The 23,505-nt window shown below is 41.1% G+C and overlaps 2 protein-coding genes across 6 annotated transcripts in view; both read left to right on the forward strand.

Annotated features, from left to right (window-relative positions):
- The first annotated feature begins 12,471 nt into the window (after nucleotides 1–12,471).
- On the forward strand, nucleotides 12,472–13,960 carry LOC6527539 (E3 ubiquitin-protein ligase NRDP1). Its single transcript, XM_002088593.3, has 3 exons — nucleotides 12,472–12,595; nucleotides 12,651–13,056; nucleotides 13,114–13,960. Exons 2-3 carry the CDS (start codon nucleotides 12,688–12,690, stop codon nucleotides 13,741–13,743), a joined length of 999 nt encoding a protein of 332 aa, XP_002088629.1. The 5' UTR covers nucleotides 12,472–12,595; nucleotides 12,651–12,687; the 3' UTR covers nucleotides 13,744–13,960.
- A 5,352-nt stretch (nucleotides 13,961–19,312) lies between these two features.
- LOC6527537 (hemicentin-1) overlaps nucleotides 19,313–23,505 on the forward strand; it is a 41,612-nt gene continuing 37,419 nt past the window's right edge. The window contains exons 1-2 of one of the 5 annotated variants that reach the window (XM_039370334.1): nucleotides 19,313–19,596; nucleotides 22,460–22,786. In XM_039370334.1, coding sequence (XP_039226268.1) covers nucleotides 22,621–22,786 — 166 coding nt within the window. In that variant the 5' untranslated portion in view covers nucleotides 19,313–19,596; nucleotides 22,460–22,620. Of the gene's footprint in view, nucleotides 19,597–22,154; nucleotides 22,787–23,505 lie in introns of those variants that run through there. The other 4 variants (XM_039370335.1, XM_002088591.3, XM_039370336.1 and 1 more) reach the window with 4 other exon arrangements.

Consider the following 23,505-nt stretch of genomic DNA (forward strand, 5'->3'; position numbering starts at 1 on the left):
GCTATTAATTTGATCTTTTGTTTACCCTTTCGCCTTTCAACTGCACCACATTTTCCGGTTCCACTGCTTGCGCTTCATTTCCTTACAAATTGCTTGCCCTCCGGCTGGCCAACTGCTGCTAACTGCTAACTGCTACTCCGCTCCGTCGGCAAATAATTGGTTTCTTGCTCCTTGTGCCACCGAACCCACTGGCCAGACTGGAAATATCATTTAAGAAGAATAAACGTAAATAATCGAATTGCACAAAAGCGTTTTAGCTGCGCTTTCGTTTGATTTAGTCGAGCAATGTTCGTGGCCCCTTTGGCTGGCTGGATAATTCAGCGGAGTTTCGTCTGTGCAGCTTCCTGAAACTGCACTGCAAAAAAAACTTATTTAAACTAACTTACATTTAAACTGAATATAAATTTCTGTAAAATATATGGGGTTAATATTAAAGAAATATATATATTAATTGAATGTTCCGAACGCTGAGAACATACATATAATATTTACATATACATAATTAATAATTTGGAGCATATAGTTACTACTTAAAACATAAATGAACCCTATTTTATTGAATACCCATTGAATTCATTTTTAACAGTTTTTGTCACAGTGAACTCAGTATGGTGTACAATCCGCGACTATTAAAAAGTGCAGAGCAAACAGCTTGAAGCGGTTTAGTTGCGCGTTTAAATGAATTACAAATTTGCACTGAGTGGGAGAAAAGGGATCGCAGGATGCCGGGATTTCACGTATATATTTATCTTTAGATATACATCTTTTTGGGCAACTTGCCAGCAATCAAACATATTTATTGCGCTTAAACGCTTTGCCAATAATTTCTGCTTCGGCAGCTGCTGGCGGAACCGGAAGCAGGGGCGTCTTGAAGCTGGAGCACGTGCCGCCGGAAATCACGTGGTCGACATTTGTTGAAATGATTTACAATTGTTGATTTTTCTTTGCACCAAGCAGCAGTTGTTGCAAAACACCCTAAAACTTTAACATGGTTAAAAACTGAACGATAGGCATGAGCATGAGCAATGCATCTACTAGGAGATCCTTGTGTCCGATTCACAGGACTCGCAGGCATGCTTGAAATCTAATTAAAAAGCGCTTAGTCGGTGAACAAAGGATTTTCGATTTCAGCCAACAAAAGAGGGCTCACATGTCCCTCTGTCTGGTATTGGATATCCCGAGTCCTGACTATTCCTCCTCCGATTAACTGCATTGTCTTCGTCCAGGAAGCAGCCCTCTCCGGAAATTTCATGGTCATGGATGGAGTGAACAAGACCTTCAGAACTTAAGAACTTCTGTATTTTTTTAATAGCTATTCTATACTCTAAGTAAATAAAAATTCAGAACTAAATTTTGATAGTAAGAAAAGAGTAGCCTTTATAAAATAAAAGACTTCTACAACTAAGTGAAGAAAACTTCGACAGGTTTAAAGATCAATCGATTAAACTCAATGTAATGTCAAACGAAACAGTTTTCGATTGGAATAGATCCATAGCAAATATATAGGTGTTTATGTTAGATTTAAATGGCTTGGCGCATAGATTGTGGTACACGGTTGCCTCTGTAACTACAGTAACAGTTAAAACTTATCAAATAAGAACTTCAGGTAGGGCTTTCCTTAAATCGCAAATGTCCTTATGGCAGTCTTGAGCTCATCTACGTCGGGGAATCACTAGCTAGGGGCCACATTCTGACAGCGAAGCTGTGAGAAAACTCTTTTGGCCTTTCCGGATTTGCCTAAGTTATTTGACTTTCTCCGTGTAACTCACAAAGGCCCTGAGCAGCAAAAGGCCAGAAATATGGGGGAGTTGCTTGGCCTTTTTCTGGTGCCTTGTTGCCAAAACATTGGATTCTGGTTTGTGCCAGTGTCATGCCCGTTGGTTCCCACACCAGGATCTTCTCCAGGAGCTGCCGTGTGCAGCTGGGGGCTTGGGAGCGTGTCACAGTTTGCATTAGAGCCTGACATGCCTGCAGGGACAATGGCAGGAACACTTCGGCAAAATTACACTTGTCGTATTGGAAAACACAGAAATATTTCATGTGCTGCAACAGAAATATTTAACCAACGCTTACACATATTCCAACACTACTTTCTATGTAACAATATTAATATGTATTTTGAAACATACTTAACAATAATTATGATAATTATAATATTATCAGTAGGTATTACATATAACATAAATTCCTAAATAGTTTTATAACTTGCGTAAAATAATCATAAAATTGAGTCTGGATTCTATTACAAATTTCTGTGTGTAACGACATACTTTTAATAGATTTTTGGGATTTTTTCAATTGGGTAGAGTGAGTAGAACTTTTTTGCGAGTGCAGGGCGGACAAGTATGTAAAGGCCATTGATGTGTGCTGCTTGTTGTCTCGACTTGATTGAGTTTTATGCACAGTTTACTCCCCCTCTCCCGTTCCGGAGTGTCGCTTAATAGCCAGCGGGCTAAGCACACGTGCTGTACATCCTTAATTTGGCTGACGAGCTGGTGCTGCCAGCTCCTGGATCCCAGTATCTTGCACCTTTCTCCACCCAATGGGTTAGCTCACTCTTTTTTTTTTTTTAGCCAGTTTTAAAGCAAACAAGTGTCGTTTGTGTGTGCAGCTTAAACTTGGCCAAGTACTCGGCAGTGGAGTCGAGTGGAGCACCTTGGAATCCTGCAGCAGCAGCCCACTTATGCGTACTTGGGCGGCATCATGGCTCATTGTTGTCTGCTCTCTGTTTGCCATTCACCTTTATTTGCTCTGCGTCTTATTTATTCAAAAGCACAACAATTTCCCAAATCTCTTTTTTCTATACATACATTGCTGTGCTTATTTATTTATCTGGCTTTTAGCTAAACTTAGAGTCTGGTCGCTTGTGCCTGCCATCTTCCATTTCAATGGACTCGGCTCGAGTCGTTCTATCGTCCCATTCATGGTCCGCCTGGCATAATTTCCTTGGTCTTTCACTCCTGACTTGCCGGCTTTTCCCCATTTTTGGGGCTTGGGGGCGGTTGCAAGTCATTGCTTCCATTTGACGTCATTATAATTCGGTGGGCAAACATGCTGGTTGGCAGGTATATTATGTATAGATAATACCTAAGTATTTGTGCTGCTTCAAAATGTGATTGAAAACATGAAGGAGAGAAACATGCTTCCGAAAAAGAAGTGCATATTTTATTCAGGCGAAGCGAAGCCTTTCCTGTCGCCAGATAATCGATATTTTCATCTGCAGGGCCAGCGTCTTCCCACTTTTTCTATCGTCACTAAGCCTGGGCAACACTTTCAAGTCGGCTTCAATTACACAGCCTTGACAGCCCCAACCGCCCCAAACCGCCACATTTCACGACCCCCTCCGAAATGGCGAATAAGTGCTTTTCTATTTGCCATCGTCTCTTGTGCAAATTCTCGGCGCTTATGCAAAAGAAGACGTCGCCCATTATGCAAGGTAATCGAGGCGCAAAGACCTTGCTCCCAGCTCCGAATTTCCTTCTTTTTCCATTCGCTGTCATCGAAATGGATAGAATTTTCCACAAAAAAAAATAAATAGAAAGGAAAAGAAAAGAAGGGGCCAAGGCTAGAGCGCTCTCTGCTGGCCATTTAATGCATCGAGAAATGAAGACGCCCAGCGCATTTGGTCCCTAATTCACTGGCCCCTGAAATTAGGCCACAAAAATTATGATTATGATGTGTTCATTGTTCTTATGCGGCGCGCTTTTCAGCTTCCGGCAATTTCACACGTACTCCATACATGCCCATGTATGCGTGCGTTTCATCACAGACACAGACACACGTGTAACATGTACTTGCCAAGTGCTTACAAATCGTCTTGGCTTTTGCCCCGAACCTCCTGTATTTCAAGGAAGTATAACCTATTACGACCATTAAGTACAAACATATGCAAGAAAAACAATTTAAAAATCTGAGAGAGAATATTTCCAAAACGTTCTTTAATATATATTTAAGCAAAATAAATTAGTAGCTTAAATATATTGTCCACTCTAATTGCATTGCGAATTGTTAATATATAATAAATATTTAAAGATTGCTTTAATTTATCTTACGCGTAAGCATCAACGGGATGTTCATATTTCTTATACACTGAGATCATTTTGTCACAGTTCCAAAACAATGAGTATCAAACTGTCGTTCCTTGTGATCTCACTCATTCGTACAATTCCCCCCCATGTTGTTTTTGTCTTTTGGCACTCGAGTTTTGTTTACATTTCGTACTGCTAATCACATGCAAATCCTTTTAAGTCGCAATGACTTTGTGACTTGAGCGCATAATAAGCTCATTTGTAATGGAAATAAGCTCGTAGGCATCTGAGTGTGTGTGTGTGTGTGTGTGTGTGTGTGTATGTGTGAGCTGCTTTGCGGGTGTGTGAGTGTGAGGTTGTTTGTGCTTCAAATAGCTGCAGGTTATTTGGTAGAAAACCTTTTGCGACTCTGCTGCTGGCATTCACGGGAAGGATGTGTGTTTGTGCGAGGAGTCTCTGCCTTTTATTTATGCCCTCTTTTGCACCGACACACACACACACACACACACACATACACACAGCCAGGCTGATGTATAAAAATATGAATCTAATGTTCATTTTATACGCGTAATTTACGGTGTGAGGCATTTTAAGTGAGCCGCACGAGCTTCATTTGCACTCGCACTCCGCCGGAAACTGATGAAACTCCGGCGTAAGGACTCGTTTGTCGGTGTGTGTGTGTGTGTGTGTGTGAGTAATGTTTACGGCAGGTGGCCATTCTAATTGCATATGCTTTAATGTTAACGACTTTAAGGGACCCAGTGGGCAGGTCAACAAATAGTATAACTAAATAATAAAAAACCAGTTAAATAATAAATAAGCGGCAATAATTCAGCGCCATTAAAAGACACTTCTTTATTTTTCTAACAATTACGGACGATAATTTAATTTAATTGCCACTGCCTTGCGTTGTGGTAGATTTGATAAATGCCCAAAGGTATACGACTTTTAATTTGAAATATATGATTTATTTGACATCATTCGAATCCCCTCCACATGCGTACCGCCAATTTGCGCAGCTCTCCAAATGCGAGCTAATTTATTAGCGATGCCCGAAGGCAGCACCTTTAAAATGCTGTAATAAATGTCACACATACGCCATGGCTGCCAGCCCAGAAAGTTATGGCCACGCATTTGTCACACGCGTTTCGCTGCGGCTAAAAAAGTTGAAAAAGGCGGACTTACGATTCGAAGCGAGGCGAAGAAACACAAATAAATACAATAAATAAAAATATTTTTAATTAAAATTCCGTATAAAGAAACCTCACCGTGGAGCATACACAAAAGCAACAGCAATGAAATTCTGAAAATTAATATTGGCGCAGTTGCACTTAAATATATTTCTAGCCTTGAGATTGAGAAGTATAAATAAGAAAATAAAGGTGAAGCATACAACATATGCAAATATGCACTTACTGCGCTTTCATGTCAAATATTATTATGACCCTGAAATAAAAATGAAGATGAAAAACATATGGCTTTGCTGTTCACAGAATTTTCATTAAACTCGTTTGCAGAACGCAATGTAATCAATATTTTGTTCAAATGGCAAATTAAAATGGAATGCGCGAGCGAACCGAGCTGCCAATTATAAACAAGTGAAATTTATGATCCAAATTTATTGCTTTTCACTTTCACGTTTTTTGTTTTGTGCGAATTTAAATGAGCAGCCATTTTTCCAGCACGCTTGGCTCCATTGGCTGAGTTTTTCGAGTGGCGTTGCCAAAGCGAAGGGTGAAGCGGAAAAATTGCTGCCGTTTTTCTCGGATTGTTGCAGCAGCTGTTGCATTCCGGTTGCTGATTATATAGTTTTCGCTTCGATCACGGTCCGTTGTCATAAAAGTCAATCTCATTCCGACATGCCTTGACCCTTTTTATGCCCTGATCCTTTAACACATATGTGCCAGGACACGCATATACAACTTAATCGCAGCATTTTCATAAAATTTTATTGAATTTAAAAGCGGAGCCCAGCTACTTGGGCAAATATCATTTATTTTATTGTTCAATTCCGGCGTAACGTATTTCTCTGCAACATGTCCTTTGTGTGTGGGTGTCCTGCTTTGATTTCCCGGCCGTCTGCTTTCGAATGGCAGCTGGGCCATAAGAACTAAGGTCCTTGGAAGCCACCCACACCCACACCCACTTCTTCAGGACTCGGACTTGGTGTCCGTATCCTTCTCTGTTTGTGGCACTTTGGCCCATTCGTAATGAATGTTTATTGCACCGGACATGTACATGTTTTTGCTCTCTGTACACCCACAGTCAACTCCTGCCGTATCCTATCTCGTCCTTGGCTGCTTTTGTGTTTTTCTAGTCAACGTTTCTGGTCAACAAGACTGCGTAATTGCTTTTGGTTTCTCCTGCATGTACTGGCATTGTTTTCTTAACGATTCTCCAATAGGGAGTACGTCTTGAGAAGCCAGCGGATTGCCAACAATTTGTTCGACAAAATCTGGGCAGATCCGGAGCGATTATGTTTTCCCCATCACAATAAGTGCATGTTTGCCATCAGCCCACATATTGCTTAAAATTGTCAAATGTCTGTATTGTATTAGAGGGTACAAGCTTTGTTTATATGGTATTTAATACTTTCCTGCTCATTTTTCATTGTGCAATTTGGAAAAATCTTACTGTGTTATGGGTAGTCTAGTACTACCTAATTATATTATTCTTAACTTTATTAGGACATTTTTTCGAACATATTTGCACATCTTTCTATGTTCACAATGTTGACAGACGTCCAGCAACTATCGAGAATGGCAAACATGTGCAACATTTTAATAATCATAAAAGCAAGCACAGAGATCCAAAGTGTCAACAAAGGCGCCCACAACACAATCTATTTAAATAAGAATAAACGTTGCCACATATTAAAAGCGCCCGGCCAACTTGAGGTTCGTCGATAAGAAGGACTTTGTCGAGCAGAAGGACTTCTTCGGCTCCCCGGCAAGACGTAAGAAGTAAGTCATTGTTATGCATGGCGCCAACTGGCAACTGCGAAAAAGCCAAAGCCAAGTCGAGGGTTCTGATTTCCATAAACAGCAACAACAAGTGCCGCATGTGTCTGCTGCAAGCAGAAGGAAAAATATTAAAGATTCTGGAAACCATAATCTTATTGACGTGATAGGATTACACTTTGCTAAGTGAATTAATAAAGTAACCGGGCGGTGGGACAAGTTGGGACGGGGAATTATGAGGGAGGAAATGTGGCCAACTACTTAGGGCGACCCACTCAATATGATATGCACACAATATTATGGTCGAAAACGGTCGAACGGGGCAGCAGCATAATAATAAGTGCGGCAGTGGAACGTGGCCTGATTCCTGACGAAGGATGAGCGAGGAAACTTTCGCAGCTCTTTCAACTTTCAGCCAAGTTGCCTACTCAACGTTATTAACATAATTTATCACGACGGCGACACCAGCGTCCAATAAGGTAACACTTTTGCTCGCCTCCTCCGCACAAAAGTTTGCCCGCCAAAACTTTGCGAGACCAACATATTCATTACATAATCATTATTGCCTATAGCCGCGGACGAGTTTCATTCCTGTCAACGATTTTATTAGCAGCCACCGTTCAAACTCAATCGTCTTGCCTGACGAAATAATTATGTCCTCCGAAGCAATGATTAATCATTGTTCGATTTGCCTGCCAAAGCCAAGTCCTTTTTGCTATTTTTGTATAAAAAGGCAAACAGAAAAGAGCGAAAATAAATTGGCATTTATTGTGATGACTTGCTGTGCTTTTGGGGGACGGGCCGCAATTTTGACGACTATACATCAAAATGTCCAACAGTTGGCGAGCTCCAGCTGATTGGACCCCGGGGAGCACTTAATTTGGTTGGATTTCGGTTTTTTTGGCTTCAGTTTTGGCATGGAAAAATCAAGCTTGATTTGGAGTGGTTGTATTTTAATAGAGCAGGCCATTGAGGCTTAGAAGTCCATTAAATGGATTTTGGCACTGGTTTGGAGCATTACCACTGATTTCATGCACAATTAAAATGTGGTAGCTGAAATATAAATAAAGGCTTTAAGCAACATGATTGCACTTAATTTCATAGAATGTTTTTTCCAAATTTCATGTTTCATGAAACTTTTAAGACTTTGACCACTTGATATTTATATCCAGCTGCTTATTGGGCTTCAAGTTTTTCTGTGAGCCAAAAACTTTTCCGATTAATTCGGAAGTCAGATTGCAGTGACCTTGAAGGAAAAGGGCTGCGAAATAATGTCGCAGACATTCCAGGACAGTTCGCCCCCCGAAAGCGCTTAGCCATTCGCCAATAATCGAAAAGTTTTCGGCCAGGCCAGCTGGAAAGTGTGTTGGCCAAGTTCCTCGAGCCGTTGGCCATTAAAAAGTTGTGTACTCTCATTTCAATTGGCTGAATGCAGCGAAGTTGTTAAGAAAATGATAAACTATGTGCAAATTTGAGCTTCGCAGTGCGGGCAACAACGACTCGAATTGTTGCAAGTGTGGCACGCAAAGTCCGCAGTAGGAATCCGGTCAGAAAGTTGCTCGTCGGAATTGTCATTATTTATTTGTGCACTTGCCACTGAACGCAAATTGCCAGCCAATTATATGGTTAGTTTTCAAGTAAAAATGTTTTCCGGCTTTTAATGGCTTTGATTTGTGCCCTAAACTGAAAATAGCCCCAATAATTTGGTACCCATTGCTTGCATTTTGATGTCGCCAGCTCGTAATTAATGCAAATTAGATATGGACCTGCGACGAAATGAGTTTTTCATCAAGTCTAACAACTTAATTAGCTCATAAAAATGACGCCCTCAAGCTGCTAACCCACCTCAGCCCCCAAAAGCCCCCAAATATTGCCGTGTTCCTGCGTGTGGCGGCCACTTAAGCGTGCCACAGATTGCCAATGCCCTCTATCTACTCCCCAGACTCGTTTCCGTTTCCGGAAACGCCGTTCCTGCGCCCAGGTCGTAGGTCACGGCGTAGGCGCAAAGCTAATTAGTATTAAGTGCTCTTGCGGCACTCGAGGCCTTTCCCCCACCCCCACTCACACTCTCACCCTCGCCCTCCCTCGGTAATGCCCCATGTTGTTGTGGTTGGTGCTCCTCCACCGGCTCCATCGTTCCGCATTTTTGTTGTCGCCTCGGGTGTGGCAAAAAAATATTTTTGTGTGTGCGGTCAGTTGTTAAATTCCAGCAAAACGTTCGCAGCAAACATTTTGAAGCTTTATGATTGCGGTGCTCGAGGCGTGGCATAGATGCTCTTTTTTATATAAAATTATTCCAATTAAATTTATACTAATTTCCATGATAATATTATTACATCCATATTCATTGATTTCTATCAATGGAGTAGAAAAGATTTTTTAAAATAGTGTATACATATTTTTCAAAGTTAGTACTTAAATATTTATATTAAAGATTAAATGCCCAAGGCGGTTCTTATGCCCTAAATGCATCATACAAGCCTTTAGAGACTGCTTTAGGTACAAACTAATTTCTTTTTCTGGCTTTATAACATGCTTTTAATTGTAAATATAATGTTTTAAAGTTGGGCCTTAAAAAGTTCTTTCTTCCAAAGTGAAAAGGCCATTGCCTGTAAAAGCGACTTAGTACCGCTTGAGCGAGCAATAAAGTCAGAGCCAAGTCCACGACGTTTTCGGCATTTTGCCTAATTTGCGCCCCAATTCCTTTGGGGCAGGAACCATTTTGATGGCCATAGCAATTGGCAAAGACTGCGAGGGAAAATAAAGATCGAATTTTGAATTTTATTCTGATTTTTGCACAACTATAGTTTTTACTTTCAATTTTAGAACAGGCGAATGTTAGTTATTTATGCACTTTTCCCTCTGTTACTAAGTTATTAATTTGCCAAGCCAAGCTTCTAACCCGTCTCAGCCTGAAAGCCGGTGCACGTAGTCGCTTTACTTTAGTTCCACTCATTTCCGCTCCTCACATGACTTTATGCAATAACATCCAAATAAAATTATCTTATCAGCCACTGAAGCATCCTGCGTGTCCTGCGCGTGCTGAGTGTGGGCTAATTTTATTGCATAAAACTTGTGCTTATTGCGTTTCCCCTACCCGCAAACTCCTCCTTCGCCCAGCAGGAAAAATTGCACGTTCCGGTCATACGATGCGAACGTGACCGCTTGACCATCGGAGTGGACCAGGAGATCGGAGCAACGCACTTGGGCTGTCCTGCCGGCGACGATGTCCTGTGACATGTCCCATTTCCATGTAATGGACATGGCTTGGGGCACCACGAGCTGAATTACGGTAATTCATGGTAATTTTTTGTATCTTGCGGCGCTCGAAACACGGATGGCAATTTGCTTGTTGCTCTGAAAATGGAAATGGATCGCAATGTCGATGCAAGACAACGGGAAACGTAAATCGAAATTATCATAATTCTTTAGTGACTAATATTTTAAGGCCGCTCTGGAGCTTAACCCTTTTTAAACACCCTAACTAAACGGATTAGTATAATTGATTTACCCTCTTACAATTCATATACACATATTATACTACACAAGAAATTCTACTTCAAGAATAAGGTAAATATGTTTGGAGCATATATTCACTGCCAATCAACAATTTTAGAGCTTAAGACGAAGCGACGAACTCGGGAACAGAATGCTTCTCCGAGTTCGCCATTAATGATTATCTTCAGAGTTGAGGAAATGTGGCATCAGGATGCTGAGGACTTGAGCACAATGGGGCACGTACTGCTGTTGCAATGAAATGACAACGGCGCAAGAACAGCAAATATAAATGCAAATAAACATTGTGTGGCAAGCATTTGTGGCTCGTTACTTACCAACACAGAGCCACTCACGTAATGACTGTTTACACGTTGCTAACCTTATTAGTTGGGCATCGTACATGAAAACACTCAGAAAAGCGAACTGTGTCTTTTTGCATTTATAAAAGGGAAGCTTTAATTTTCCTATTTTTATTAACAAATAAAGCAGATAAAAAAACTGAGATTTGAACTCATTTCTTAAAGGAAAATCATTTAAATTGTGATAATATATAAGACACATAATAAATTATAATCAAATATTTGATGTGTTTGCCTTCTTCTATAACCTTAGAATCATCAGTGTTGATTTTCATAAATGCGGTCACATCAGTTGGAAGAACATTTTTGTGGCGAGCTGTGTATATGCTAACGTACAACTTATTAAATTTTCCTGCTTGAGTGCTTCGTTTTGTGTTTGCTTGATTATCTCTCTGCTGGATGGCTTTTATCGAAGCCAAGTCAAATGAAAATTGTTGATTATTTTCTAATGCGCTCCATCAGCTCAGAAATGTGAAATATTGCCATTGAACTTCGCAAAGCCAATGAATTGATGAACGAACCCCACACGGATTCAATAAGTTTGCCTCAAATGCGATTTATTAAAGAATATTTCACAACGGATGTGAAGGAGAGTCCCAGATCAAGTGTGAGTTATTCAACACATCGATGTAGGCATTTCGATTACTGGTTTTCTAGATAAATACGAAATGAAAGAATGAATATGAATATCATGGCAAACTCGAAAGGCTTAAACAGGAATTTAAAGTAAACTGAAATGCCAGCTCCGCTCCGACTGACAGTTGCATTTGGAGATAAGCATTTGGAAGCACTAAGCTAAAATTGCAAGCCAACGAAAAGGATTCGATGCAGTAAAGTTGTCACAAACCAAATGCAAAAAGGCACACAAAAGCAAATGTCATTCTTAGGCAAAACATGAAATTTAATATCCAAGCGAATGACGCTTGCAAGTGAAATTAAAAACCGAATTTTCAGTCACACAATGCCCATCCTATGCGTACAGATATACTCGTATTCGTACACATTCGAGTTTGCATAGAGCAGTTGATATAGTGTAAATATTTTGACATGGCAATATGTTGTCACATTCATGCCTGTGTGTCGTCTGACGAGTGTTTGTTCGAAATTCGGCCATTGTGGAGCTGAAGATGGAAAGTTTATTTGTTTGCCCATGTCCCAGCATTTGCTGTTAATTTGTTAAAATTTCACTTTATAAATAAAATTCAACTGAGCCAAAACGTGGCCGCCGAAGGTTGGCTGGACGTTCGGCATTATTCCGGGTTGTCGTACCATAAGTTTTCCAATTTGCATAACTTCCGCAGCAGTTGGGACTATAAATATGCAAAGGGTTTTACGACCGCACTATATGCAAGTGCCTCAAGAAAACGTTTTCTCAGTCCCACTCGGGTTTGGCCCACTTGAATGGATGACTCCCAGTGTTCTGTTGGTTGTTTGGTTGGTTTCAGCTGCGCTTGAATTGAAATTGAAATAGTGTCCTAAATGGCGAAAGTCGCAATGAAAGCTGTTTGCATAACGGATGAGCGAAAGGCCTAGTACGTCTTGGCTTATCAAAAGGATAAATCGTATACAAAAACATATTTTAACGTAGGTTCTTAAAAGTGAACTGTATAATACTATAAGTCGGACCATAGTTAGCTTTTCATCAGATGTCAGCTCGGACACAACTCAGCGCCGACGTAAGAGAAACATTTTGATCGTAAAATTATAAAAATCGAGTTTCGGAAAGTATCAGTACATATCGAACTCAGTGGTAAGCGCATGAGAGCGGCTCAACACCCAAATACCTAACATGTCTCAACCATCAGCGACATTAACTTCGGTATCGAAATCAAACCTACCATCATGGGCTTTGATGTAAACTGCATTGTGGGCCACGTTGACGAGGAGCTAATCTGTCCCATTTGCACAGATGTCCTGGAGGAGCCGGTCCAATCCGCGGAATGCGAACACGCCTTCTGTCGCGCCTGCATCGATAAGTGGATGCTCCAGAAGCAGATTTGCCCGGTGGACCGCTCCGTCCTACTGTCCTCACACCTGGTGCCCGTTTCGCGCCTCATGCGCAACATGCTCGCCAGGCTGAAGATCAAGTGCACCTTCTCGCAAAGCGGATGTGCCCAAATGCTGTCCCTCGAGGAGTTCCGGACCCATGTGGCCGCCTGCGAGCATAACCCCAAGGTGGTTGTCGAGTGCAGCAAGGGATGCGGAATGAAGGTAATCCTTCTGCGAATTACTTGAACTTTTAAGATCACTAAGATCCCCCCGCCAAAGGTTCCCAAGGACGAGATGTCGCGCCACAACTGTGTGTTCGAGCTGCGCGAGCGGGTGGAGCAACTGGTGAAGGAGGTTTCCGATCTGAAGCAGAAGCAAGAGGACCTGGAGGTGGAGAACTCCAGTCAGCGCCGGGAGCTGGAGCTGTTCCAGTACTATATTGCAGCGCTGCGATCAACCAATCCCGTGATGCGCAACATTGGCGACCAGCTGGACCGCTATTCGCTGATGCAGTGGGGCAATGGTCTGCGACTGGCCACTGTCCACACGTGGGGCAGTCTAATCTCCACGCCGGACACGCCCATGCACCACATGGTGCGCGACGTCCTGCGCGCCAGCGGCTGTCCGATGCACATGCTCAATATGATGGTGGACCGCTGCCACGAGGATCGCTGGCCCGAGGGTCTGATGACCCTGGACGATCGCCGCGAGAACCAGCATCGCATGAGCGAGTATGTCACCCGTTTGGTGCCCGGTTTGGTCACCGGGAAACCGTGTGTGGTTGTGCTGGCCGGCGACAACAGCCACATGCCGGAGAATCTGCGCCCCAGCCTCGGACTGGTCATGATCTTCGTCGACGGTGTGGATGAGATGCTACCGGAACAGCTGCCGGACATTGATTTTGTCTAAACCATCACTTGTATCTCCCACATCTAAATTCATTTTGGTAACACAATAACACACAAGCGACACTGGATGCTCGTTTCCCCACGTCCTTTCTTTTGGAATGGTGGTCATGTTGCTCCAAATGTCTTAAATTACACGATCAACACGAGTTAATCGTACGTCAAGCGGCAATCAAATGCAACAGTCGTCAGCATGGAAATATAAAAGCGAAGAAAAACTACGAGTACGTTTCCATTGCTTCCATTTAATTCCATTAATACAAGTTACATAAATAGCCATGTAATCATTTATGAAAACAAACAACAGCTCTTGTTCGTAGTGAGAGCCGTATACAACAAAAATTTGTTATATGTTTAATGTACCTGGGTGCAGTATCTAGTAGATACCTATAAATTACCTTGAACTCATCACTGAACGCAAAACCAACCAGAGTTCTCATAAATGGTTTAAATAAAGTAAAAGATAACAAACCAAGATTTTAGGTAGAACCAAGACTATGTATGTGACATAATGTGACACGATGATCTTCAACATATTAGGACTTTGTTTACATTCACTCGTCGATTTGTTCAGTGCAGTGTCACTCAGGGTTTAAAGTTGTCGTTGTAGCTGACAGACATTCTTCTCGGCAATTACGCGGCAATTATAGAAGCTCGGTGAACACTCGGGCGTATGCGTAATGCTGGAGCGAAATTAAATAAACGCATAAGCTGGGATTGAGGTTACTTCTTCTGTGGGTGGGTGGGTGAATGGTGGTTGGTGGTTGGTGGTCGGGTTGCGGTGGGTGCATCAAGTAAAACTTATAATGGAAATGGTAAAAGTTTGGCTGAGCTCGCTTCGCGGCAGTTGGCGACACCATTTGGAAAAGTTTTACAAATTGTACAAAATTTAATTTCCCAGCTGAGATAAATTTTCGGGACCATTACAATTTTAGCCTGCAATTGAAAACGAGATCTCTGATCAAATGAAAATTAATGGACTGCGAGCAGCTTACATCGAAGCCATGAGCTCGCATCTGTGCAAATATTGTCCATTGAATGAAGTATACACTTAGTATACACCGAATTAGTGTCAAATCAAACACGACTCTTTGAACTAATTAAATGGTCCGGTACACACAAAGGGCATGTACGGCTAACTTGATTAAGCCAAGACGACGCACTACAAAGGGCAACTAACGAACTAACCACCGAATGCTGCAGCTAATACAATGGTAGATGCCGGCACCTGGGAGCCCTTTAACTGGATGCCTCGGGGCCTGCTGCAAAAACCGAAGCCTAATGCAACAAAAGCCAAAACTTAATTAATATTTACATGGGTCCTCCTTCGCCAGAGGAGGCAAGCTAAAGGCTCAGTGAAAGCTGCTGTTGTGGCCTTATCTTGTCATGTTTGCATATGTGCAGGCGTCGCTCTTCCTGGATCCTCCTGCTCCTGGACTGAAATCCAGAGGCGATGATGGTGACGAGTCTGAAATGGAAGGTGGGAGGGAGGTGGTTCTCCTGCATGGCTGCTAGAAATCAATTCGCATTGTTAACCCATGATTGGATATTATTGATTCAATTTGCAGCCAACCGACCAAAACATGTTTTATGCATGCCCATGCCCATGCCCATGCCCATGCCAATGCCCTCGTCCCCCGCCCAACTTGCCCCTTTTTGTCTGCTGGTGCATGTATGCCGATAATGTCCTTTGGTATCGATAATGGTCTACATGCACGCTCGCACACTAACACCAACACCCGCGCCGACACACACACTTATATGTAGTTGGCCAAACTTCAAGCTGAACTCAGTTTAATTTATGCATTTTCTGCACTCGGCTGGTAGCCACAGTGGGGCCTAATTGTTCATAAGCGAATTTGGGCATTCCAAACTAGAAAAAAAATAAATTTTTAATGTGTGATTTTGTATTTTTTTTTTTTGGTTACCAACTTCTACAAAATGTTGTAAACATTTTTTTAAGAATTTGAGTCAATCAAGCACAGGTGAACTTGTTCAGTCAGCTTTGTTAGGCATTTTAAAACTGCATACATACCTTTTGTTTTGTTTTTTTAATTTAACATATTGTTTACTAAACAATGCATTTTAAAGCGATGTAATTTATTAGTCAGTTTATTTAGCTTTGAATCCACTGTAACAGCTTAAAGCACGCAGAACAATAGATGTCACCATTTCTAGCATCTTCACCACCAACTTTTCTTCTATATATCTTCTATATCTGTAGTTGCAACCTATTATTTCAGATAGTTGCAAAACAGTCCTTCACATAGAGCTATGTTTAGCCATACACATGCACTTTTTACTCAGGCATAGGCATGAGGTCTGATAATTGAAATAAATCTTAATTTAAAGCCTTTTTTATGTAATTATAATTTTCAGCATAAACATTAGTATAGAACAATATTAATTTCAACTGAATTGCTGACATTCAACTTGTCTCGTTTAACTCTTCATATATGTATATATTTCAGACCCCAGAGGGACTGGAATTTGTATCGGCCGAAGGTTGTAAATCGATGCCATATCAGTGGAAGTACAGCTCGATAGCACAACACTAATCACCCAAAGGTAAATCACCGGGGACAACACAAAGGAAAATGTGGCGAGAAAAATGTGCAACAGCGACGGCCTTCTTGGCCAAGGCTAAAATTGTGAATGGGCCAGCGACCAGCTCAGCACAAAAACAGCAGCAAAACACAGCAAGGCAGTAAATTGGCGGCGATAAAATTGAAATCCGCTGGAAGCTGCGCTAGCCGATTTGGCCCAGTCCTTGGACTTTGGACCACCTGGAGGTGCAAGAGGAAAGGCCAGCAAGTCGGCGCGTTGAGTTGTGAAAGCCAAGCGGAAATAGCGGCCATAACTCGCCAGTTGGAGCCCAGAAAATAGCAATGGAAACGCTATTTGGTGGGGTTTCTCTGTCCCAGGACGCTGTTGCCTCTACGAATTCACTTGTCCTTGTGGGAGGCAATATTGGGTAGCTTTGATTAGCGGAGATTGGCAAAGGTTTCAATAGCGCTGCATGACCGGGTTACCTGGAGTTGGTCTGGATTAGCAACCATGAAAGGTGGGTACAAAAAACTAATGGAAAAACAAATCTAAGTATATGAAGTACAGCTTTAAATGTTTTAAAATGGCATGAATGAATATAAGAAAATATGTACTTACATAAAATATATTTCTGTTAAAGAAATTTAATCCGAAGGTGGCTCCCATACTCAGTTGGTATAGATCCAGTTGTGCCAATTGATATATATATCACCTAAACTGTACAAAAGCTGCCAAACGATTTATTCAATTTATGTATCTTTGCACGGACCAGACACACTACCATCAATTTGGTTTTCTTTGCGGTGGGAACGTAATAAAAATGTAATGGGATTTATTAAGTACTCATTTATTTGATTAACGACGAAAAAGAATATTTTTATTCGAGTTCAAGTTTCTTGGTCGCAAAGGTGAAAATGTATTTGTTACATACACAATTGAACATAGATATTTTGTTACATTGGAGGTGATATAGCGTAGTTCAGCTGTAACAAGACCCAGTTTAAAACTTTTATTTGAAAACATACGGTCTTTAATATCTGGCTATGTTCCATTAGGTTTATATTTTCATCCCCAATACCAGCAAATGGCAAATGCAAGGACTTAGCTGTAGATATCGCTTTAAACATGGTTTTGTCATTTGGGTATATGTGCCGATAGCTTCAATTCAGCAGCAATCTTCGCACTCAATGCAATCAGCTTGTTTTTCCTTCGGCTGATTGTTGCTAATGCGGCTTAAGTAGCAGTATGCCACATGCCACATGCCACGCCCATCTAGTCGCCCGTAGTAATCAATTGCTCCAAGATGTTCCCAGAAAGCCATTCAGTGCGCCATTGGGAAGGGCTTTGTTTCCTCTAACAACTCCTCTTTTTGTGCTGGCAATTTACTGCAATTGCATCAGGAGCAAAAAAGAGAAACTTTCCTTTAATGCCCACACTTTTGGGTGTCGTTTCCAGCATGACACCAGCAGAAAGCAGAAAATGCTCTCGGATTTCAGCTAAATGCTGATCCCTAAGGGGCAATAGCCGACTGCCAGAAAGCGGAGACTGGTAGGATTTTGAGACAGAACTCATGCTGCTAAAGCCATTAACTCAATAGCTGATGGCGGGTCTGAAATTGGCACACATTTTTAACTATATATATGATTTAAAATGTATAATTGCTAAAAAGCAAAGTTAGTTCAATATGTTATCAATATGATTTGGAATGTATAATTGTTAAATAGCAAAGTTATTTCTTAGTTGGTAACACGTAGTACTTTATAGTACCAATATCAATATGCTAATCTTTTTTAAAAAGTATATATAAGCTCATTTGCACAATGCTCCGTAGGTCAACTTTGAAGGTCCTCGTCATTGGATTATCCTTATCGGTACGAGCCACTATTATCACCAACAATCCTACTTTTCCTAACGCTCACTTTACAGAAATGGTCGAGGGAAATTTGTGTCTGTTCCTGATAAAACTGTTCTCGCTTTAACTCTAAGCAGTCTAACCACTCAAAAATGTTGAGAGCTCAGGGACAGTAGCAATTATTAATTTTACTTTTCAGTTTCATCCAGTTTGTGTTGTTGTTTATTTTATTCATGGCAAACACTGCTTGCCGGGAATTTGGTTCTTTGCGTGTATGGATTTAACATCGGTCAGCTGGCCCGTCCTTTCCAATCTGCCCCCGACTTGGTTTTAAGTTTCCGAGTTCTGTTTATCTAAATGATGCCAGCAGCAAACGCTGCGTATGTGGAATATTTTTTATTGTGGCTAGCAGTCTGTTGAGGCCAGTTTTCAGTTGTGTGGTAGCTGCTTTTGACATTGGCTAAGGGGTTGGAGTCCAGTGGAGTAAAGCGGTCTGGCATGTTAGTGTGTTTCGCCAGATAAGCCAATTTATACAGTTGTTCTTTTTAAATATGCGTGTTAATTTGACTGTGAAAGTTTTGCATGGCATGAACTAGTGGGTGGTTTGGGAAAGGCTGTCAGAAGTAGTGGTTATTCATGGTCGGAATGGTTGGGATCTCACAGGTCATTCGAATATTGTGATCCAAATAGTTAGTTAGTTAGTTAGTGTGGGGAGGTAATTTTTTTTATCTGAATTAAATTTTAAAATGTTGTTACTTTATAAACATTTAGATAATTATACGCTTAACCAATTGCAATTCCATGATATAAAACAAAATAATTATTTAGTTTAAAAAGGGTTTTAACAGACTCGTTATAAATACTTGTTATAAATACTAACTTTGTTTAACTTAAGTTTTAGCTGGATAAAGCATAGTAACAAGATATGAGCGCACTTATGGTTAGGCGGAAAATGGGTTGGTAATAATCTACAGGATCTTAAGCTTAAGAGAAGAGAAAAGCGCTTACGGTAGTAGGACTTTCCAGTGAACCCAGAGTTCATTCCTTCTCTGAAACGGATGAATTTCGAAAACCCGAAAGGCGGCCGAAAGCCGAAGCCACTGGCACCACGAATTGGCATCGTCGTTTGGGCCATTGTTGCAGTGACTTTTCCACCAATGAAGTCGTCCGCTCGTTCAGTCGTGAATCGGGCTTTCAACTGAACGGACGGTCTGTGCGAGGGTCCCAGCGAGGGTCGCCACGAAACTATCTGACGTGCGAGTTGCGATTCCACGCGAGTGCTGCACACGAAATGCTACGCGGTGCGTTGTCGTTGTCGTTATCCTTGCCGCTGTCATTTGCCGGATTTTGGCAGACCTCGCCAAAGTTGTGAGCGAGTGAAAGTTTTTTGTGCACTTGTCGTGTGGCGACTTCGGTTTACCATTACTCTTGCATTCGCAATTGCGTGCGCAATTCAAAGTAATTATCAAACTGTTTATTGTTTTGCAATAAACCAAACCCAGATCGTGGCTCTAAACTGCTGGTCCAACCTTTTGACGACATGTGCCACGTTTGTTTGCACTCTGACAAAGTTTTGTGATGGTGCTTCAACGCTGATTGATAGGGTCATTGACCATTGTTTTTTATGCATACTTATGGGCGACTTTGCTTCCATACAATTAATGGTCAAAGCTGAAAAAAGTAGTGATTTTTTTATTAAAAGTTTGTTTATTGTTTAAAGGAACTTTTTTACCACATTAATATAGGCTTGTGAAATTCTCCAATAATATATATTTTTTATATAATACCATTCCTTTTTTTTAGATTAGAAAACTTTAATTTGTTAATAAAAATAATATTTATACGTTTCATACAAATTTACTAATTTAGAGCCTTTTTTCATTTTCAACAGTCGATTATGCTTTCATGACGAAAATACTTTTCACTTGCCACGACAAAGCAATTTAAGCATTATTTATGGGGTTTACACTCGAAATAAATTGAATGCAACTGTAATACCGTAATTTGTCAGAAATTGTGCAAAAAACCGCAAAAATCCCGACACCAAATCCTTTTACTGGAATGCAACAAACTAAATGGCCATAAAAACCGCTTACGAACACTGACTGCGGAAAGGCGCCAAGGGAATGGGATGTTGGCCATGTTGAGACACAAACAAAGAGCCGCCATGTAACCAGCAAAATAATTTGTTGCAATAAATATTTGAAAATCCAGTTAAGCGAAACATTTTCGTCACGAAGAGGGTCGCACAGTCTAAGAACTCGGCAAAAAATGCACTCCGGGCCCAGAGGCAGAATGTATAGTAGGGTATGAAACGGGTGTTGCAGAAATCCTGGTGCCACAGAGTTGGGTTGCAGTGTTCTCGAAGAGTTTTTCGAGGAAGATTGTTTGCTTACAGGGTAACCAGGATTATATAGACGGGAAATTAGATCTGACTACTATATTTATTCAATTACAAAGTAACAAACAGGTCTTAAAATTAAATGTTTTTTAATTACTTTGGATTTTTGATTCATCAAGAGCTCCAAATTCTTTCAGTTTTAAGAATATTTAAGGGACTTTCCAATATGGGAAAAATGTTTTATTTTTTTTTCGTATAAAATTTACAAATTATACCTTTTGATTTTTTATTACCAAACAAATTAAAAACTTGTTACGTATAAAATTCAGTAAAATTCTTTTAGGCATCTTTTCACGTTAGATATTATACCCGTTGATTTTTTATTAGCAAACAACAGAAAACCTTTTCAGTAGAAAGCATCAAGTCTTATCAAAAAAATACCCTTCGCTATACTCTGTAATTTTTTGGTTTGGTGAGGCATTTTCATGCAGCTGCCGCTATTTGCATGCCCCGCATTCCTTTGCCGACGCTGCTGCTGCTGCACGCCGTGTTGCATTTTGTTGGTGGTCCTGTGCCGCCGGGTTCTCCGACGTTTGTGTCTCTATACCGGACGCTTTAATATTAAAAGCGCTTAAAATTTTCGTACATTCTCGTCGCCATTGTTCCGTGTTCTGGTTGATGCCCCGAAACGAAAGCAACATAAAAAAGGGGGGATTCCCTCACCCCGCGACATCCGCAATCCCTTTGCTGGGGGAGTGGATAAAATGGGGCGCTTGTTGCACCGCTGTGGGGCAGCAACGCTAACAAGCTTTGTTATGTTGCTCCATCCGACCGTCGCAGTTGCTTCTGAGTTTGCGTTTGAGTTTGCTCAACGTTTTGCCAACTGTGCGAGAAAGTCGCCCGCAGCGTCGGAAGCGGAAACGGAAGTGTTGCCATTGCCATTTTGCTGGCATCGCCGTTGCATTTTGGGTACGTTCCGCTTACACCCGCTTGTGCCTGTTTGTTGGATGTTGTGATGGCGATATTGTTTTTGCCATGCCTCTTCGATAACACTCCTTTCTGGCTTTCCGCCTGTGAAATGTTGCCTGGCACTGTCCTTTTTTCCTCAACTGGTGAAAAATGTGGGAGCACAAAAGTTTCTGACAGGTGGTTTGTGTGTTACGTGTTTGCTGTTTACTTTGTGTAATCATTTCATTTGTCAGACTTGATTTGCCAGCGAACACAGCGTTGACAGCTTGACGTTGCAAATTGAGATTTTGAAAAAAAGTACATTCACGGGTCTGCAGCGAGGCATTCTTGCAATATCCACGAAACCAATTGAAAACTTTTAAAATTCCTTTCGAAAAGCAATTGAAAGTTTTACAGAATTTAAATTCATTACATTTAAATGTGCATGCAACATTACTTATAAGCTTAAGTTTAAATTATTCGCTTAGCGAAGTTTTATTTTTAATTTGGATTCCCACATGAAAATTGATTTTCTAAACCTTTCATTTCAATTTGAATCAAAACTGTTCTTCTTTGTGTAAGATGTGCCTGCACAAACAAAAGGTTAAAGGCCAAAGTTAAATTAATGTTGAACTTCCGCCGACAAATCAAATTACTGTCTGCGTGCTGTCTGAAGATATTTAATCCGGCTGAGCCGAAGTCTTAAACGCTTCAAATTAACGCACAGGCAACGAATTTCGACGGTGCCGTGGAATGAGGACTCAAAACTCAAAGTAAAGCAAACAAAGTTGGCTCAAAGTCAGAAGTCAAAAGGCCGGGGCCCAAACTATGTAGGAAAAATGCGTGTAAACAGCAGCAGCAAATCATTCCACGCATCCGGATCCGCGTTCGGAATTTGACTTTGGGGCTGGGGCGCCTCCCCAGTAAAGTAGTGGCAAGCTGGCTCGTCATCGTCATGGGGTCACCCTGTCATCATCATAATCGCCAGTCCACGTGACACTCCATTTCAATCGCCGTTGGTGTTGATTACAGCCCCATTGTTGTTGCTGTTGATTACGCGACGTTTACGTGATTAAAGGTGAAAACATTTGCCGCCCAGTGAATCCTTGAACATTTGGCAACTTGTCGCCGTAGTGTTGAACTTTTTCCGTCACATTAACCGTTGCAGAAGAAAATTAAGCTAAAGGATTTCCATGGCCATGGCAGGACCCCACTGCCTGCCACGCCCACATACACACCGCCGCCTCCGCCCACAGCCGGAGTTTAACGTCCGGCAGTTGGCCATCGCGATAATAGCCACTGCCGCGGTTACCATGCTGATGACAGCCACGCCCACACTGGCCGAAATCCCCTCAAAGGGTAAGTGCTTTGATAATTTAATGAGCCGCTCTTGATGGGCTTCTTAGTTTGATTAATTGACTCATGAACGGACGGGGGGAAGTCGAAGAATAGTGACAACAGAACAATTTACTTTAGCGCTATATATATCGATACCAAGAACAAGTGCTACTTTACAAGGTTTCAATGTAAGCTAATTTTAATAATTGAGCACTTGCCAAAAAGTAATTTCTATTGGGACTTAAACATTGGTAGAGTCTATTTCAAGAATGCTTTTTATGAGCTGCCTTAATAATATGAAAAGTAATTTTGCAAATCATATTAAATCAGCGAAATAACATGTGTGTAAGTAGTTAATTAAGCTAGCAAGTTCTTGGGTGACTCGTGGATAAAACAGTTGGCAGAAGTTTCCTTGGATTCCATTTTAAGCGTCCCACATGTGTAGCTATGTGTAGTGTCAAAAAAATATACATTGAAGATTCCAAAAGAAATATGGTTTTATTGAAACCAATTAAAAATTTAAAATCTTTAAAAGCCTTCATTTATATCCTTCTATGGCAAAGTCTGTGCTACAGTTACAGGTAAAACAACTTTCTTTTATTAAAACTTAATGGACCTCGATATTTGCTTCTGACCAGAAAAATGTGTGCTTAGCATCTGCCATTAAAAGCAATTTCAGACGAGAAAATAATTTTACTTTTTGTTCGCTGCTGCTGTTTTGTCCAGTTTTCTTGCCATTT

Source organism: Drosophila yakuba, chromosome 2L (assembly GCF_016746365.2).
Source record: "Drosophila yakuba strain Tai18E2 chromosome 2L, Prin_Dyak_Tai18E2_2.1, whole genome shotgun sequence".
In the NCBI taxonomy this organism is placed as follows: domain Eukaryota; kingdom Metazoa; phylum Arthropoda; class Insecta; order Diptera; family Drosophilidae; genus Drosophila; species Drosophila yakuba.

Coding starts and splice junctions, on each gene's coding strand:
- LOC6527539 (XM_002088593.3), top strand. CDS start 12,688: ATGGGCTTTGATGTAAACTGCATTGTGGGCCACGTTGACGAGGAGCTA. Junction 13,057..13,113: donor GCAAGGGATGCGGAATGAAG/GTAATCCTTCTG, acceptor CCCCCGCCAAAG/GTTCCCAAGGACGAGATGTC.